The sequence below is a fragment of the Entelurus aequoreus genome, linkage group LG18, assembly GCF_033978785.1.
Source record: "Entelurus aequoreus isolate RoL-2023_Sb linkage group LG18, RoL_Eaeq_v1.1, whole genome shotgun sequence".
Taxonomy (NCBI): Eukaryota; Metazoa; Chordata; class Actinopteri; order Syngnathiformes; family Syngnathidae; genus Entelurus; species Entelurus aequoreus.
In genome coordinates this window covers 3,086,550-3,105,047 of record NC_084748.1, presented here as the reverse complement: position 1 = coordinate 3,105,047, position 18,498 = coordinate 3,086,550, and the positions used below count along the sequence as shown (strand labels likewise).

Here is an 18,498-nt window from a genome sequence, read left to right as displayed (position 1 = left end):
CTAGTCTCCATAGAAAGCGGTCGTGGTGATCTCTAGTCTCCATAGAAAGCGGTCGTGGTGATCTCTAGTCTCCATAGAAAGCGGTCATGGTGATCTCTAGTCTCCATAGAAAGCGGTCGTGGTGATCTCTAGTCTCCATAGAAAGCGGTCATGGTCGATCTGTAGTCTCCATAGAAAGCGGTCATGGTGATCTCTAGTCTCCATAGAAAGCGGTCGTGGTGATCTCTAGTCTCCATAGAAAGCGGTCATGGTGATCTCTAGTCTCCATAGAAAGCGGTCATGGTGATCTCTAGTCTCCATAGAAAGCGGTCATGGTCGATCTGTAGTCTCCATAGAAAGCGGTCATGGTGATCTCTAGTCTCCATAGAAAGCGGTCATGGTGATCTCTAGTCTCCATAGAAAGCGGTCATGGTGATCTCTAGTCTCCATAGAAAGCGGTCATGGTGATCTCTAGTCTCCATAGAAAGCGGTCATGGTGATCTCTAGTCTCCATAGAAAGCGGTCGTGGTCGATCTCTAGTCTCCATAGAAAGCGGTCATGGTGATCTCTAGTCTCCATAGAAAGCGGTCATGGTGATCTCTAGTCTCCATAGAAAGCGGTCATGGTGATCTCTAGTCTCCATAGAAAGCGGTCATGGTGATCTCTAGTCTCCATAGAAAGCGGTCGTGGTCGATCTCTAGTCTCCATAGAAAGCGGTCATGGTGATCTCTAGTCTCCATAGAAAGCGGTCGTGGTCGATCTCTAGTCTCCATAGAAAGCGGTCATGGTGATCTCTAGTCTCCATAGAAAGCGGTCATGGTGATCTCTAGTCTCCATAGAAAGCGGTCATGGTGATCTCTAGTCTCCATAGAAAGCGGTCATGGTGATCTCTAGTCTCCATAGAAAGCGGTCATGGTGATCTCTAGTCTCCATAGAAAGCGGTCGTGGTCGATCTCTAGTCTCCATAGAAAGCGATCATGGTGATCTCTAGTCTCCATAGAAAGCGGTCATGGTGATCTCTAGTCTCCATAGAAAGCGGTCATGGTCGATCTCTAGTCTCCATAGAAAGCGGTCATGGTGATCTCTAGTCTCCATAGAAAGCGGTCATGGTCGATCTCTAGTCTCCATAGAAAGCGGTCATGGTGATCTCTAGTCTCCATAGAAAGCGGTCATGGTGATCTCTAGTCTCCATAGAAAGCGGTCGTGGTGATCTCTAGTCTCCATAGAAAGCGGTCATGGTGATCTCTAGTCTCCATAGAAAGCGGTCGTGGTGATCTCTAGTCTCCATAGAAAGCGGTCATGGTGATCTCTAGTCTCCATAGAAAGCGGTCGTGGTCGATCTCTAGTCTCCATAGAAAGCGGTCATGGTGATCTCTAGTCTCCATAGAAAGCGGTCATGGTGATCTCTAGTCTCCATAGAAAGCGGTCATGGTGATCTCTAGTCTCCATAGAAAGCGGTCGTGGTCGATCTCTAGTCTCCATAGAAAGCGGTCATGGTGATCTCTAGTCTCCATAGAAAGCGGTCGTGGTCGATCTCTAGTCTCCATAGAAAGCGGTCATGGTGATCTCTAGTCTCCATAGAAAGCGGTCATGGTGATCTCTAGTCTCCATAGAAAGCGGTCATGGTGATCTCTAGTCTCCATAGAAAGCGGTCATGGTGATCTCTAGTCTCCATAGAAAGCGGTCATGGTGATCTCTAGTCTCCATAGAAAGCGGTCGTGGTCGATCTCTAGTCTCCATAGAAAGCGATCATGGTGATCTCTAGTCTCCATAGAAAGCGGTCATGGTGATCTCTAGTCTCCATAGAAAGCGGTCATGGTCGATCTCTAGTCTCCATAGAAAGCGGTCATGGTGATCTCTAGTCTCCATAGAAAGCGGTCATGGTGATCTCTAGTCTCCATAGAAAGCGGTCGTGGTGATCTCTAGTCTCCATAGAAAGCGGTCATGGTGATCTCTAGTCTCCATAGAAAGCGGTCATGGTCGATCTCTAGTCTCCATAGAAAGCGGTCGTGGTGATCTCTAGTCTCCATAGAAAGCGGTCATGGTGATTTCTAGTCTCCATAGAAAGCGGTCGTGGTCGATCTCTAGTCTCCATAGAAAGCGGTCATGGTGATCTCTAGTCTCCATAGAAAGCGGTCATGGTGATCTCTAGTCTCCATAGAAAGCGGTCATGGTGATCTCTAGTCTCCATAGAAAGCGGTCATGGTGATCTCTAGTCTCCATAGAAAGCGGTCATGGTGATCTCTAGTCTCCATAGAAAGCGGTCATGGTCGATCTCTAGTCTCCATAGAAAGCGGTCATGGTGATCTCTAGTCTCCATAGAAAGCGGTCATGGTCGATCTCTAGTCTCCATAGAAAGCGGTCATGGTGATCTCTAGTCTCCATAGAAAGCGGTCATGGTGATCTCTAGTCTCCATAGAAAGCGGTCGTGGTGATCTCTAGTCTCCATAGAAAGCGGTCGTGGTGATCTCTAGTCTCCATAGAAAGCGGTCATGGTGATCTCTAGTCTCCATAGAAAGCGGTCGTGGTCGATCTCTAGTCTCCATAGAAAGCGGTCATGGTGATCTCTAGTCTCCATAGAAAGCGGTCATGGTGATCTCTAGTCTCCATAGAAAGCGGTCGTGGTCGATCTCTAGTCTCCATAGAAAGCGGTCATGGTGATCTCTAGTCTCCATAGAAAGCGGTCGTGGTCGATCTCTAGTCTCCATAGAAAGCGGTCATGGTGATCTCTAGTCTCCATAGAAAGCGGTCATGGTGATCTCTAGTCTCCATAGAAAGCGGTCATGGTGATCTCTAGTCTCCATAGAAAGCGGTCATGGTGATCTCTAGTCTCCATAGAAAGCGGTCATGGTGATCTCTAGTCTCCATAGAAAGCGGTCGTGGTCGATCTCTAGTCTCCATAGAAAGCGATCATGGTGATCTCTAGTCTCCATAGAAAGCGGTCATGGTGATCTCTAGTCTCCATAGAAAGCGGTCATGGTCGATCTCTAGTCTCCATAGAAAGCGGTCATGGTGATCTCTAGTCTCCATAGAAAGCGGTCATGGTGATCTCTAGTCTCCATAGAAAGCGGTCGTGGTGATCTCTAGTCTCCATAGAAAGCGGTCATGGTGATCTCTAGTCTCCATAGAAAGCGGTCGTGGTCGATCTCTAGTCTCCATAGAAAGCGGTCATGGTGATCTCTAGTCTCCATAGAAAGCGGTCATGGTCGATCTCTAGTCTCCATAGAAAGCGGTCATGGTGATCTCTAGTCTCCATAGAAAGCGGTCGTGGTCGATCTCTAGTCTCCATAGAAAGCGGTCATGGTGATCTCTAGTCTCCATAGAAAGCGGTCGTGGTCGATCTCTAGTCTCCATAGAAAGCGGTCATGGTGATCTCTAGTCTCCATAGAAAGCGGTCATGGTGATCTCTAGTCTCCATAGAAAGCGGTCGTGGTCGATCTCTAGTCTCCATAGAAAGCGGTCATGGTGATCTCTAGTCTCCATAGAAAGCGGTCGTGGTCGATCTCTAGTCTCCATAGAAAGCGGTCATGGTGATCTCTAGTCTCCATAGAAAGCGGTCTTGGTCGATCTCTAGTCTCCATAGAAAGCGGTCGTGGTGATCTCTAGTCTCCATAGAAAGCGGTCATGGTGATCTCTAGTCTCCATAGAAAGCGGTCGTGGTCGATCTCTAGTCTCCATAGAAAGCGGTCATGGTGATCTCTAGTCTCCATAGAAAGCGGTCGTGGTCGATCTCTAGTCTCCATAGAAAGCGGTCATGGTGATCTCTAGTCTCCATAGAAAGCGGTCATGGTGATCTCTAGTCTCCATAGAAAGCGGTCGTGGTCGATCTCTAGTCTCCATAGAAAGCGGTCATGGTGATCTCTAGTCTCCATAGAAAGCGGTCGTGGTCGATCTCTAGTCTCCATAGAAAGCGGTCATGGTGATCTCTAGTCTCCATAGAAAGCGGTCATGGTGATCTCTAGTCTCCATAGAAAGCGGTCGTGGTCGATCTCTAGTCTCCATAGAAAGCGGTCATGGTGATCTCTAGTCTCCATAGAAAGCGGTCATGGTGATCTCTAGTCTCCATAGAAAGCGGTCGTGGTCGATCTCTAGTCTCCATAGAAAGCGGTCATGGTGATCTCTAGTCTCCATAGAAAGCGGTCGTGGTCGATCTCTAGTCTCCATAGAAAGCGGTCATGGTGATCTCTAGTCTCCATAGAAAGCGGTCATGGTGATCTCTAGTCTCCATAGAAAGCGGTCATGGTGATCTCTAGTCTCCATAGAAAGCGGTCATGGTGATCTCTAGTCTCCATAGAAAGCGGTCATGGTGATCTCTAGTCTCCATAGAAAGCGGTCGTGGTCGATCTCTAGTCTCCATAGAAAGCGATCATGGTGATCTCTAGTCTCCATAGAAAGCGGTCATGGTGATCTCTAGTCTCCATAGAAAGCGGTCATGGTCGATCTCTAGTCTCCATAGAAAGCGGTCATGGTGATCTCTAGTCTCCATAGAAAGCGGTCATGGTGATCTCTAGTCTCCATAGAAAGCGGTCGTGGTGATCTCTAGTCTCCATAGAAAGCGGTCATGGTGATCTCTAGTCTCCATAGAAAGCGGTCGTGGTCGATCTCTAGTCTCCATAGAAAGCGGTCATGGTGATCTCTAGTCTCCATAGAAAGCGGTCATGGTCGATCTCTAGTCTCCATAGAAAGCGGTCATGGTGATCTCTAGTCTCCATAGAAAGCGGTCGTGGTCGATCTCTAGTCTCCATAGAAAGCGGTCATGGTGATCTCTAGTCTCCATAGAAAGCGGTCGTGGTCGATCTCTAGTCTCCATAGAAAGCGGTCATGGTGATCTCTAGTCTCCATAGAAAGCGGTCATGGTGATCTCTAGTCTCCATAGAAAGCGGTCGTGGTCGATCTCTAGTCTCCATAGAAAGCGGTCATGGTGATCTCTAGTCTCCATAGAAAGCGGTCGTGGTCGATCTCTAGTCTCCATAGAAAGCGGTCATGGTGATCTCTAGTCTCCATAGAAAGCGGTCTTGGTCGATCTCTAGTCTCCATAGAAAGCGGTCGTGGTGATCTCTAGTCTCCATAGAAAGCGGTCATGGTGATCTCTAGTCTCCATAGAAAGCGGTCGTGGTCGATCTCTAGTCTCCATAGAAAGCGGTCATGGTGATCTCTAGTCTCCATAGAAAGCGGTCGTGGTCGATCTCTAGTCTCCATAGAAAGCGGTCATGGTGATCTCTAGTCTCCATAGAAAGCGGTCATGGTGATCTCTAGTCTCCATAGAAAGCGGTCGTGGTCGATCTCTAGTCTCCATAGAAAGCGGTCATGGTGATCTCTAGTCTCCATAGAAAGCGGTCGTGGTCGATCTCTAGTCTCCATAGAAAGCGGTCATGGTGATCTCTAGTCTCCATAGAAAGCGGTCATGGTGATCTCTAGTCTCCATAGAAAGCGGTCGTGGTCGATCTCTAGTCTCCATAGAAAGCGGTCATGGTGATCTCTAGTCTCCATAGAAAGCGGTCATGGTGATCTCTAGTCTCCATAGAAAGCGGTCGTGGTCGATCTCTAGTCTCCATAGAAAGCGGTCATGGTGATCTCTAGTCTCCATAGAAAGCGGTCGTGGTCGATCTCTAGTCTCCATAGAAAGCGGTCATGGTGATCTCTAGTCTCCATAGAAAGCGGTCATGGTGATCTCTAGTCTCCATAGAAAGCGGTCATGGTGATCTCTAGTCTCCATAGAAAGCGGTCATGGTGATCTCTAGTCTCCATAGAAAGCGGTCATGGTGATCTCTAGTCTCCATAGAAAGCGGTCGTGGTCGATCTCTAGTCTCCATAGAAAGCGATCATGGTGATCTCTAGTCTCCATAGAAAGCGGTCATGGTGATCTCTAGTCTCCATAGAAAGCGGTCATGGTCGATCTCTAGTCTCCATAGAAAGCGGTCATGGTGATCTCTAGTCTCCATAGAAAGCGGTCATGGTGATCTCTAGTCTCCATAGAAAGCGGTCGTGGTGATCTCTAGTCTCCATAGAAAGCGGTCATGGTGATCTCTAGTCTCCATAGAAAGCGGTCGTGGTCGATCTCTAGTCTCCATAGAAAGCGGTCATGGTGATCTCTAGTCTCCATAGAAAGCGGTCATGGTCGATCTCTAGTCTCCATAGAAAGCGGTCATGGTGATCTCTAGTCTCCATAGAAAGCGGTCGTGGTCGATCTCTAGTCTCCATAGAAAGCGGTCATGGTGATCTCTAGTCTCCATAGAAAGCGGTCGTGGTCGATCTCTAGTCTCCATAGAAAGCGGTCATGGTGATCTCTAGTCTCCATAGAAAGCGGTCATGGTGATCTCTAGTCTCCATAGAAAGCGGTCGTGGTCGATCTCTAGTCTCCATAGAAAGCGGTCATGGTGATCTCTAGTCTCCATAGAAAGCGGTCGTGGTCGATCTCTAGTCTCCATAGAAAGCGGTCATGGTGATCTCTAGTCTCCATAGAAAGCGGTCTTGGTCGATCTCTAGTCTCCATAGAAAGCGGTCGTGGTGATCTCTAGTCTCCATAGAAAGCGGTCATGGTGATCTCTAGTCTCCATAGAAAGCGGTCGTGGTCGATCTCTAGTCTCCATAGAAAGCGGTCATGGTGATCTCTAGTCTCCATAGAAAGCGGTCGTGGTCGATCTCTAGTCTCCATAGAAAGCGGTCATGGTGATCTCTAGTCTCCATAGAAAGCGGTCATGGTGATCTCTAGTCTCCATAGAAAGCGGTCGTGGTCGATCTCTAGTCTCCATAGAAAGCGGTCATGGTGATCTCTAGTCTCCATAGAAAGCGGTCGTGGTCGATCTCTAGTCTCCATAGAAAGCGGTCATGGTGATCTCTAGTCTCCATAGAAAGCGGTCATGGTGATCTCTAGTCGGTTGTGGTGAGGTTCCACGTAGATGAATTTGGTCTCTCTGGGCACCCGTAGTAGACTTGGGAAGATTCTTCACATTCTTCTGCTAATCTTTGGTCCTTTGCTGCTTCTCTGCTTGCATTTTCTCCCCCACGCTGGCGTTTGGATGTGCAGCTGACCGTGCTGAACCCTTGAACCGTAACCAGCGCTGCTCTATGACTGACCTCCCGTCAGGTACGCCACACACACACACACACACACACACACACACACACACACACACACACACACACACACACACACACACACACACACACACACACACACACACACACACACACACACACACACACACATTCTTGTATTTGTTACCTTCTTGAGACCTGATAAAAAAGCCTCCCTCTTTAGGACCAGCCTTTCTAGATATATAAAGAAGTGTATTTACAACATTAATAATATATACATACTATGCACATATAAAAAAGCTTGTTGTGAAAAATGAGTTGGAATTTCACAAGAAAAAGGTCACAATTTCACAAGAAAAACGTAGAATTTTGGCAGTATTTTAATAAAAGTCGTAATTTTACTCAACGCAAATCAAAATTTTGCAAGAAAAACTGAACATTTGTGCAATATTATGATAAAAGTTGGAATTTTACTCAATAACAGTCGCAGTTTTACAAGAAAAGCTTAAAATGTTGGCAATTTTGTAAAAAGAGTCGTCACAATTTCATAAGAAAACTAACATTTGGCAATATTATAATAATAATCGGGATTTTACTTGGCAAAATGATGACAAAAGTCATAATTTTAGTCAAAAAAAAAGCACTATTTTACAAGAAAGACAAAAAAATTGTGATTTTATTGTGATGAAAGTCAGAATTTTATATGACAAATGTCACCATTTTGCGTTCAAAAGTAATAATTTTACATAAAAAAGTAACAATTTTATGAGAAAATAATGCAATATCACAAAAAAAGAAATAATATTTTTATAAGAAAAAAGTTGACACTTTTATTTTAGTAATAAAAAATTTTTTTTTTTGTAATCCGATTTTAATCATTATTTACTTCAAGTTATTACAGTATGTCTCTATATACATATTTATTTATTTTTTGGAATTCATTTTGGCCAACGGGGTGCATTTCAATTTCTTACACACACTTGTTATTTCATATGTTGGCCAGAGGGGGAGCACTTTTAAAAGCGACACACAGTCAATTAGAAAAATCCCTCCTTTTTGGGACCACCCTCATTTTGACCAGCAGGGGTGCAAATGAGACATTGTCTATTAGATGCAATGTTATTGATTTATGTCATCACTTGTTCACACCTCCTCATATGGAAGATACTTTTCCTTCTTCATGTCTCAAGAAGGCTAGAAATACGAGAACACACACACACACACACACACACACACACACACACACACACACACACACACACACACACACACACATGCTGTGTTTATGTTCGGGGTTTATGTGAAATGAAAACGTCCGGGCCCGCTCCTCCCCCCCAGTCCCATGCTTAAGTACTGTTGCGTTGACCAGCATTCCTCCAATGGGGAATTCAAATTGCTAGTCTCTCCCAGATTCTTTTTATGGCAATAAGCTGATGTTTACATTCAATCACCAGGCAGTAGTTGGTATTTTGTAGTTTATTCTCCAAGCTTCGAGGACAAACGTGAGACCAATCTAGTACACCAGCGTTCCCTCGCCCGGTCTAGCTCGGTCTCTCTCAACCCACGGAAGTGCTGTGATCTTCCCTCTGTCCCTCGCCCCCACTCCCGTTGTTTAGACTACTCCGAGTTATCTCTACTCTGACACATTCCAATCTAGAAGGCCGACACCTTACTATGAGACTCACTTTTTTTTTTTTTTTTTTTTTTTTTTTTTTTTTTTCCAAGATGGCGGCGCTTCAGAGCAGCGGCTTTTTGCGAGCGCTCCTGGAAGTGTAGACCGATTTGGCAAAAATACCCCTCAATTCAGTCAATTTCATGGCTGGCTCACAGCGTGTTCACTCCGTGATCACTTACGACCGACTTACGATTCTGGATGTGGAGAGATCGGGCCATTTTGGGCTGAAAGATGCGTGTACGATGGACCTGCTCGCTAGCTTGGGAATTCTTCGCGAGCTACATCCAGCAGTGGCCTTTGAAGCAGCGGCGTCGACTACCAGCGGAGACCGTCAGCGAAAGAGACGTAAGCGATGCGCTCGGAAGCAGAAGCGGGGGTGTCGGGCGGGGCTAACAACAAAGCTAAATGCGTTGTTGTTAGCGGGGCTAACGAAAAAGCTAAATGCTAATCCACAAAGAAGCGCTAATAAGGAGTCTGTTAAACTAGAACTAGCCAGCGCCAGGCTGGATAATCCCTGCACACATAGCAATTCTCCTAGAATAATATACAACTCACATAATGTTCTTTCTGCGTCAGAGGTGGACATGCATTTTACTGAGGTGGCAAACAATCTAAAAATTCCTGTCATATCAATTCCTAGATATGGTCGAAATTATTTAAAGTGCACTATGCATAATAAACGTAACATTATTAATATTGCTACTACGGATACTTTCAACAAAAACTCCTCAAAACAGCCCACTACCTATAATATGGGCTTTTTAAACATAAGGTCATTGTCTTCCAAAACGTTATTAGTTAATGAAGTCATCAGAGACAACAATCTTGATGTCGTTGGTCTAGCCGAGACCTGGCTCAAACCAGACGATTTTTTTGCGCTGGGTGAGGCGTCTCCTCCTGGCTATGCGGGAACGCACATTGCCCGCCCCATTAAAAGGGGTGGGGGTGTTGCACTAATATACAACAAAAACTTTAGCCTTACCTCGGACCTAAATAATAAATATAACTCGTTTGAGGTGCTTACTGTGAGGTTTGTCACACCGCTGCCTCTCCACCTGGCTGTCATCTACCGCCCCCCTGGGCCCTATTCGGACTTTATCAATGAATTTTCAGAGTTCGTTGCTGATCTAGTGACGCACGCCGACAATATAATCATAATGGGAGACTTTAACATCCATATGAATACCCCATCGGACCCTCCATGCGTGGCGCTCCAGACTATAATTGATAGCTGTGGTCTTACACAAATAATAAATCTAGTGCTTGTCAGGGGTGTCACCACCTCTAAAGTTACGATACTCCCGTACACTAAAGTGATGTCCGATCATTACCTTATAAAATTCGAAGTTCTGACTCATTGTCAACAAACTAATAATAATAATAATAACTACTATAGCAGCCGCAACATTAATACTGCCACAACGACGACTCTTACTGACCTACTGCCTTCGGTAATGGCACCATTCCCAAATTATGTGGGCTCTATTGATAACCTCACTAACAGCTTTAACGACGCCCTGCGCGACACCATTGATAGTGTAGCACCGCTAAAGCTAAAAAGGGCCCCTAAAAGGCGTACCCCATGGTTTACAGAAGAAACTAAAGCCCAGAAATTATCATGTAGAAAGCTGGAACGCAAATGGCGTGCGACTAAACTTGAGGTTTTCCATCAAGCATGGAGTGATAGTTTAATAACTTATAAACGCATGCTTACCTCAGCTAAAGCTAAATATTACTCAAATCTCATCCACCTCAACAAAAATGATCCTAAATTTTTGTTTAGTACAGTAGCATCGCTAACCCAACAAGGGACTCCTCCCAGTAGCTCCACCCACTCAGCAGATGACTTTATGAATTTCTTTAATAAGAAAATTGAAGTCATTAGAAAAGAGATTAAAGACAATGCATCTCAGCTACAACTGGGTTCTATTAACACAAATACGACTGTATATACGACGGACACTGCCCTCCAAAATAGTTTCTCTCTCTTTGATGAAATAACATTGGAGGAATTGTTAAAATGTGTAAATGGGACAAAACAAACAACATGTTTACTTGACCCAATTCCTGGAAAACTTATCAAGGAGCTTTTTGTTTTATTAGGTCCATCAGTGTTAAATATTATAAACTTATCACTTTCCTCCGGCACTGTTCCCCTAGCATTCAAAAAAGCGGTTATTCATCCTCTACTCAAAAGACCTAACCTCGATCCTGACCTCATGGTGAACTACCGGCCGGTGTCCCACCTACCGTTTATCTCAAAAATTCTCGAAAAAATTGTCGCACAGCAGCTAAATGAACACTTAGCGTCTAACAATCTCTGTGAACCTTTTCAATCCGGTTTCAGGGCAAATCACTCTACGGAGACAGCCCTCGCAAAAATGACTAATGATCTATTGCTAACGATGGATTCTGATGCGTCATCTATGTTGCTGCTTCTTGATCTTAGCGCCGCTTTCGATACTGTTGATCATAATATTTTATTAGAGCGTATCAAAACGCGTATTGGGATGTCAGACTTAGCCTTGTCTTGGTTTAACTCTTATCTTACTGACAGGATGCAGTGTGTCTCCCATAACAATGTGACCTCGGACTATGTTAAGGTAACGTGCGGAGTTCCCCAGGGTTCGGTTCTTGGCCCTGCACTCTTTAGTATTTACATGCTGCCGCTAGGTGACATTATACGCAAGTACGGTGTTAGCTTTCACTGTTATGCTGATGACACTCAACTCTACATGCCCCTAAAGCTGACCAACACGCCGGACTGTAGTCAGCTGGAGGCGTGTCTTAATGAAATTAAACAATGGATGTCCGCTAACTTTTTGCAACTCAACGCTAAGAAAACGGAAATGCTGATTATCGGTCCTGCTCAACACCGACATCTATTTAATAATACCACCTTAACATTTGACAACCAAACAATTAAACAAGGAGACTCGGTAAAGAATCTGGGTATTATCTTCGACCCAACTCTCTCGTTTGAGTCACACATTAAGAGTGTTACTAAAACGGCCTTCTTTCATCTCCGTAATATCGCTAAAATTCGTTCCATTTTGTCCACAAGCGATGCTGAGATCATTATTCATGCGTTCGTTACATCTCGTCTCGATTACTGTAACGTTTTATTTTCGGGCCTCCCTATGTCTAGCATTAAAAGATTACAGTTGGTACAAAATGCGGCTGAAAGACTTTTGACAAAAACAAGAAAGTTTGATCATATTACGCCTATACTGGCTCACTTGCACTGGCTTCCTGTGCACCTAAGATGCGACTTTAAGGTTTTACTACTTACGTATAAAATACTACACGGTTTAGCTCCAGCCTATCTTGACGATTGTATTGTACCATATGTCCCGGCAAGAAATCTGCGTTCAAAGAACTCCGGCTTATTAGTGATTCCCAGAGCCCAAAAAAAGTCTGCGGGCTATAGAGCGTTTTCTATTCGGGCTCCAATACTATGGAATGCCCTCCCGGTAACAGTTAGAGATGCTACCTCAGTAGAAGCATTTAAGTCTCATCTTAAAACTCATTTGTATACTCTAGCCTTTAAATAGACTCCCTTTTTAGACCAGTTGATCTGCCGTTTCTTTTCTTTTCTTTTCTTTTCTACTCTGCTCCGGGGTGGACCGCTAGCCTGTCCATCGGATGGGGACATCTCTACGCTGCTGACCCGTCTCCGCTCGGGATGGTTCCCGCTGGCCCCACCATGGACTGGACTTTCGCTGATGTGTTGGACTTTCACAATATTATGTCAGACCCACTCTGTACCGAGGATGTCGTTGTGGCTTGTACAGCCCTTTGAGACACTTGTGATTTAGGGCTATATAAATAAACATTGATTGATTGATTGATTGAAAAGAAGGAAGAATACTAGCTATTCTTTATATAAATGATAAATAAATGATAAATGGGTTGTACTTGTATAGCGCTTTTCTACCTTCAAGGTACTCAAAGCACTTTGACAGTATTTCCACATTTACCCATTCACACACACATTCACGGCGGGAGCTGCCATGCAAGGCGCTACCAGCAGCCATCAGAGGCAAAGGGTGAAGTGTCTTGCCCAAGAACACAACGGATGTGACTAGGAAGGTAGAAGGTGGGAATTGAACCCCAGTAACCAGCAACACTCCGATTGCTGGCACAGCCACTCTACCAACTAGGAGTTTAGAAAGAAGTAACACTTAAATATGGATATGATTCTGATCTGCTTCCAACAGTACACAGACAACTGTTCACCTCTCGAGTCAAAGGTAATACATCAATGATAGATTGAAGTTCTTTTGATGGACAACATTGCTCGTTTGGCAGAGGATTTGTTACCAGTTCTGTTTTGATGTAAAGCAGCACTTTTACTCCACTGGTCCCAGCAGGTTTAGCAACTTAGACGTGATGCCAGGGCCTATTGCAACATTATTCCCTGCGGTGTAGTTTGCCCTGGCTGGGATTTATTACTTCTGCCAAGAAGGCCATGTTTCCATCAGGGTTATTTGTTAGCGCGCCACTTCCTGTCAAGCTTTTGTTTTGCCAAGCTGGATTTCTCACTAAAGTGCGCACACCCCTCACATTTTTATGATATTTTCTCAAGGGACACTAATATTTGGGGTGGTTATCGTATTGGAAAACTGCTACGCGACGCAGTATTCTGACAGCTCGGCCTCAGCTCAGCTTTAAGATCTCCCAGTGAGGACTCAAGGAACTTTATTCACTCCATCAATCAATCAAAGATTAGTTTTATAGCCCTTAATCTTAGTCAGAACCCACATCCTGGGTGACCGGCTGCAACGGATGCCAAGTGGGTACAGTTCCTGCAAATTATTCATGATAATGTGAGAGTCCAGTCCAAGCAGAGGTCTGTAGGAGGTCTGCATCCAGGTCATAGAGGAGTGGTCCACACTGGGTCATGACTCGGAACAGCTAGCACTTCCTCCAGACTGGTTTCTCTCCAGGGACTATTCGTAGCCACCTGGTAACCTCTCCTTACAGGAGGGAGGAGGGGGGGTAAATAGACAAGCGGCAGGTCAACTGGTCTAAAACAGAGTCTATTTGAAAACTAGAGTTTGTGGATGAATTTTTCCAGTCCAAGCAGAGGTCTGTAGGAGGTCTGCATCCAGGTCATAGAGGAGTGGTCCACACTGGGTCATGACTCGGAACAGCTAGCACGTCCTCCAGACTGGTTTCTCTCCAGGGATTATTTGTGGCCATCTGGTAACCTCTCTTTACAGGAGGGGGGTAGGGGGAATAGAGAAGCGGCAGGTCAACTGGTTTAAAACAGAGTCTATTTGAAAACTACAGTTTGTAGATGGATTTTTCCAGTCCAAGCAGAGGTCTGTAGGAAGTCTGCATCCAGGTCATAGAGGAGTGGTCCACACTGGGTCATGACTTGGAACAGCTAGCACTTCCTCCAGACTGGTTTCTCTCCAGCGACTATTCATAGCCACCTGGTAACCTCTCCTTACAGGAGGGGGGAGAGGGGGCAAAATAGACAAGCGGCAGGTCAACTGGTCTAAAACACAGTCTACTTGAAAACTAGAGTTTGTAGATGGATTTTTCCAGTCCAAGCAGAGGTCTGTAGGAGGACATGACTCGGAACAGCTAGCACGTCCTCCAGACTGGTATCTCTCCAGGTATTATTCGTAGCCATATGAGAAGCGGCAGGTCAACTGGTCTAAACAGAGTCTATTTGAAAACTAGAGATTGTAGATGAGTTTTAAGGTGGGACTTAAACGTCCCTGACATTGAGTTACACAAGGCTGGGATTTATAAAAATAAACATACATGCTAACTTTAGCTTACTTGGTGGTTAGCTTGGTTCGATTGGTAGAGTGGCCGCCGTCCTAGTCGCTGCTGTTGGCCCTTGGGCAAGGCACTTTACCCACCTGCTCCCAGTGCCACCCACACTGGTTTAAATGTAGCTTAAAGATGTTGATAATGGGTTCCATTATGTAAAGCGCTCGGGTGTGTTGATGTAGTGTCCATAGGCCTGGTGCCGTTCTGCGTGCAAGCGAAAGTTCGACTCCAGGCATACTTGCCAACCTTGAGATCTCCAATATCGGGAGGTGGGGGGTAAGGGGTGGGGAGGGGGTGGTTGGGGTCGGGGGCGTGGTTGGGGGCGTGGTTATTTACAGCTAGAATTCACCAACTCGAGTATTTCATATATATTTCATATGTATGTATGAAATACTTGACTTTCAGTGAATTCTAGCTATATATATATATATATATATATATATATATATATATATATATATATATATATATATATATATATATTTATTTTATTTACATAAAAGAAATACTTGAATTTCAGTGTTCCGGTGGCTATCCATTAGATGGCAGTATTGTCCTGTTTATGAGTATATCATTTCGGCCACCGTGTTCAATGGAGAAGTCTGTTCTACATATTTACAGGCAACATACACCTTCCCCTTCGAACTGTGCTGGATTAACTGAAATTCTTGTTTCCATTCGTTTGAATTTGTTAGGCAAGCTGTTTATATTGTGGGAAAGCGGACGTGAGAACAGGCTGTCCCCACTCAGTCTCAGGTCCGCATTGAGCTGGAGGGGGCGTGGCCTCCAGCTCCGGCTGAATACCGGGAGTTTGTCGGGAGAAAATCTCTGCCGGGAGGTTGTCGGGAGAGGCGCTGAATACCGGGATTCTCCCGCTAAAAACGGGAGGGTTGGCAAGTATGACTCCAGGTGTCGTTGAGGAGGGAGGGAGGTCAAAAGCGTCCATCATTGAGGAGTCCTCGGGGGGATGTTTTCAGAACAGCCTGCTCCTGTTGTTGCATCATGGCCATTCGAGGGAGTCAAATCGTAGATTAGGGATTTTGTTTTTCTGCGAGCAGACATTACAATGGCTTGTCTGTTCTATTCCATGCCGGCTCTCATGTCCAATTTTTCCCTTTCAACCAGCTTTTCCATGATGTGATCCATCTTGCGATTCAGTTCAGAAATCGCCCCAGACTGTGATCCCACAGCCCGGCCCAATCCTTCCATTGCGACGAACAGCCTTTGGGCTCCTTGAGTCAATCAATCAATCAATCAATGTTTATTTATATAGCCCTACATCACAAGTGTCTCAAAGGGCTGCACAAGCCACAATGGCGTCCTCGGTACAGAGGAGTGGCTGCCATCGTCTTACAAATTTGACAATACACCCGAGCAATGCCCAGCCCAATCAGCGGGTGCCCCGCGATCACGGTTCCAAATAGGTAGATGTCTTCCACGTCCTCGATGGAAAGGACTGAGAGGCACATGATTCTCCATTTGTCCCAGGAATCTCTCACAGGCAGCCAGGCTCCTCGGAACCTCTTTTCCTCGTCGAAAAGATTTTGTCAATTGAGTCGAGAGTCCAGCTGACCATTTCCATGTCTGATGTTTAGATTTGGAGGACAGCGCAAAGATAAGAGGCTTCAAAAAAGTGTAGACGGGACAAAACAAAGATAGCAAGCAGGGAGAAGAAGGGAGGCGGGAAAAATGCGACTGGATAAGATTGATTAGTATGGCGGTACTATACTCGTACAAGCCTATTCCAGGCAATAATATCCAATAATCTAGAAACATTCCACTCCGTAGTCTCCACTTTCCTGCCTTTAATCTCACCGTTGTGGCTCCTTTGTCTTTCAGAGCGCCGCCATGATGTCAGTGGACGTGACCAACTGTAACGGGCCCTCCGCCAAGCCTCCCACCTCCCTCAGCCTGCGCTCCTCCCACAACCACGACGTCCTCAAACAGCCGGGCTCCTCCACGCCCCCCAAGTGTCGCAAAAAGTACGCGCTCACCAGCATCCAGGCCGCCATGGGGCTGGGGGACGCGGCGCCGCCGCCGTCGTCGTTGTCGTCGTCGTCACCCGCCGCGTCCCCGCCGTCCCAGCCGTCGACCCCCAACAACCTCAAGCTGGCCAAGAACGGGATGAACCAGCTCCGTAAAGCCGGGCAGGATCACAATAAAAACCAGACGGACGTCAGCGAGGACGAGTGCGATTGTGAGAGTGCCACGGACGAGGCCAAGGAGCCTGACGCACACACCCAGGGGGATGTGGCGCCCAATCCGAACGCCAACACCGACCCAGACTCAAAAAGTAGCATCGACCGAAACGCGGATCTCAAACTCAACGGCAACTCCGCGGACTTTGTTTGTGACTTCAACATGGAGGTGGGACAAAGCGTGAAGGAAGCGATGTCGGTGACGAAGGCCGAGGAGGACGAGGGTCGCCAAGACCAGGAGAAGAAACCCTCGCTTCTAATCCAGAGCGAGTCTCCGGCCTCCACCGAGGAGCGCCAGACCTTTAGCAAGGACTCCCAGGTGCCGCCTCCGCCTTCCCCGCCCAGGCAGGCCAGCCCGGACGACGCGGCCCTGCTCTCCGCCTCCTCCTCCTCGTCCCCGGAGACCAAGAAGGACCGGCGGTCCGGTCCCAAGACGGACTGCGCCCTCAACCGGATCCAGAATTTGAACCCGAGCGACGAAGAGCTGAGTTGGACCACCTTGTCCCAGGAGAGCAACTCCCCCGAGGAGACCGGTACGCACACATCTTGCATTTTCTCATGAGGTCTGCTTCCATTTCTGTGTTTGGGCCCCGCACAATAACAAACTGGCAAAAAGCAACAAACAAAACATTCCATAGAGCCTGTAAATCCCCTTCAAGCCCCCTGGGACAATGAGTCCTTCCATGGCCAGTGGGATTGTCTGCATCCTGTGTGTGTGTGTGTGCGTGTGTGTGTGTGTGTGTGTGTGTGTGTGTGTGTGTGTGTGTTCTTGTATTTCCACCCTTCTTGAGACATGAAGAAGGAAAAGTATCTTCCATATGAGGAGGTGTGAACAAGTGATGACATAAATCAATAACATTGCATCTAATAGACAATGTCTCATTTAGGGTTAGGGTTAGGGTTAGGGTTGGTTAGGGTTAGGGTTAGGGTTAGGTTTGGGGTTAGGGTTAGGGTTGGTTAGGGTTAGGGTTAGGGTTAGGGTACCTTAACCCCTAACCCTAACCCTATCTATCAAAATGGTCCCAAATTTTCACATTGACTGTGTGTCGCTTTTAAAAGTGCTCCCCCTCTGGCCAACATATGAAATAACAAGTGTGTGTAAGAAATTCAAATGCGCCCCGTTTGGTCAAAATTAATTTAAAATATAAAATAAATATGTATATAGAGACATACTGTAATAACTTGAAATAAATCATGAAGATTTAAAACCAATTACAAACAAAAACACACAAAAAAGTAAATTAATTAAAAGCAGTCTTTTTTTCACAGAGTGGACTTTTTTCTTATAAAATTGGGAACAATTTCTCATATTTTTTCTGTTTCTGTAATATTGCAATATTTTCTCATAAAATTACTACTTTTTTATGTAAAATTATTACTTTTTAATGCCAAATGGTGACATTGGTCAAATAAAATTCTGACTTTTATCACAATATTGCCAATTTTTTTTTTTAAAGTGCTCCCCCTCTGGCCAACATATGTAATAACAAGTGTGTGTAAGAAATTGAAATGCGCCCCCTTTGGCCAAAATTAATTAAAAAAATAAAATAAATATGTAAATAGAGATATACTGTAATAACTTGAAGTAAATCATAAAGATTAAAAACCAATTACAAAAAAAAAAAAAAAGTAAATTAATTAAAAGCAGTCTTTTTCTCACAATGTGTCAACTTTTTTCTTATAAAATTGGGAACAATTTCTCATATGTTTTCTGTTTCTGTAATATTGCAATATTTTCTTGTAAAATTAGTACTTTTTTTAATGTAAAATTAGTACTTTTTAATGCCAAATGGTGACATTTGTAATATAGAATTCTGA

The 18,498-nt window shown here is 45.3% G+C and overlaps 1 protein-coding gene across 4 annotated transcripts in view; it reads left to right on the top strand.

Annotated features, from left to right (window-relative positions):
- The window catches only part of LOC133633677 (amyloid beta precursor protein binding family B member 2-like), a 139,509-nt gene that overhangs the window by 46,155 nt on the left and 74,856 nt on the right, over positions 1-18,498 (top strand). For 3 of the 4 annotated variants that reach the window (XM_062026297.1, XM_062026298.1, XM_062026295.1), the window contains exons 3-4: positions 7,007-7,066; positions 16,322-17,213. In XM_062026297.1, coding sequence (XP_061882281.1) covers positions 16,331-17,213 — 883 coding nt within the window. In that variant the 5' untranslated portion in view covers positions 7,007-7,066; positions 16,322-16,330. The remainder of the gene's footprint in view (positions 1-7,006; positions 7,067-16,321; positions 17,214-18,498) is intronic. The other variant, XM_062026296.1, reaches the window with a different exon arrangement.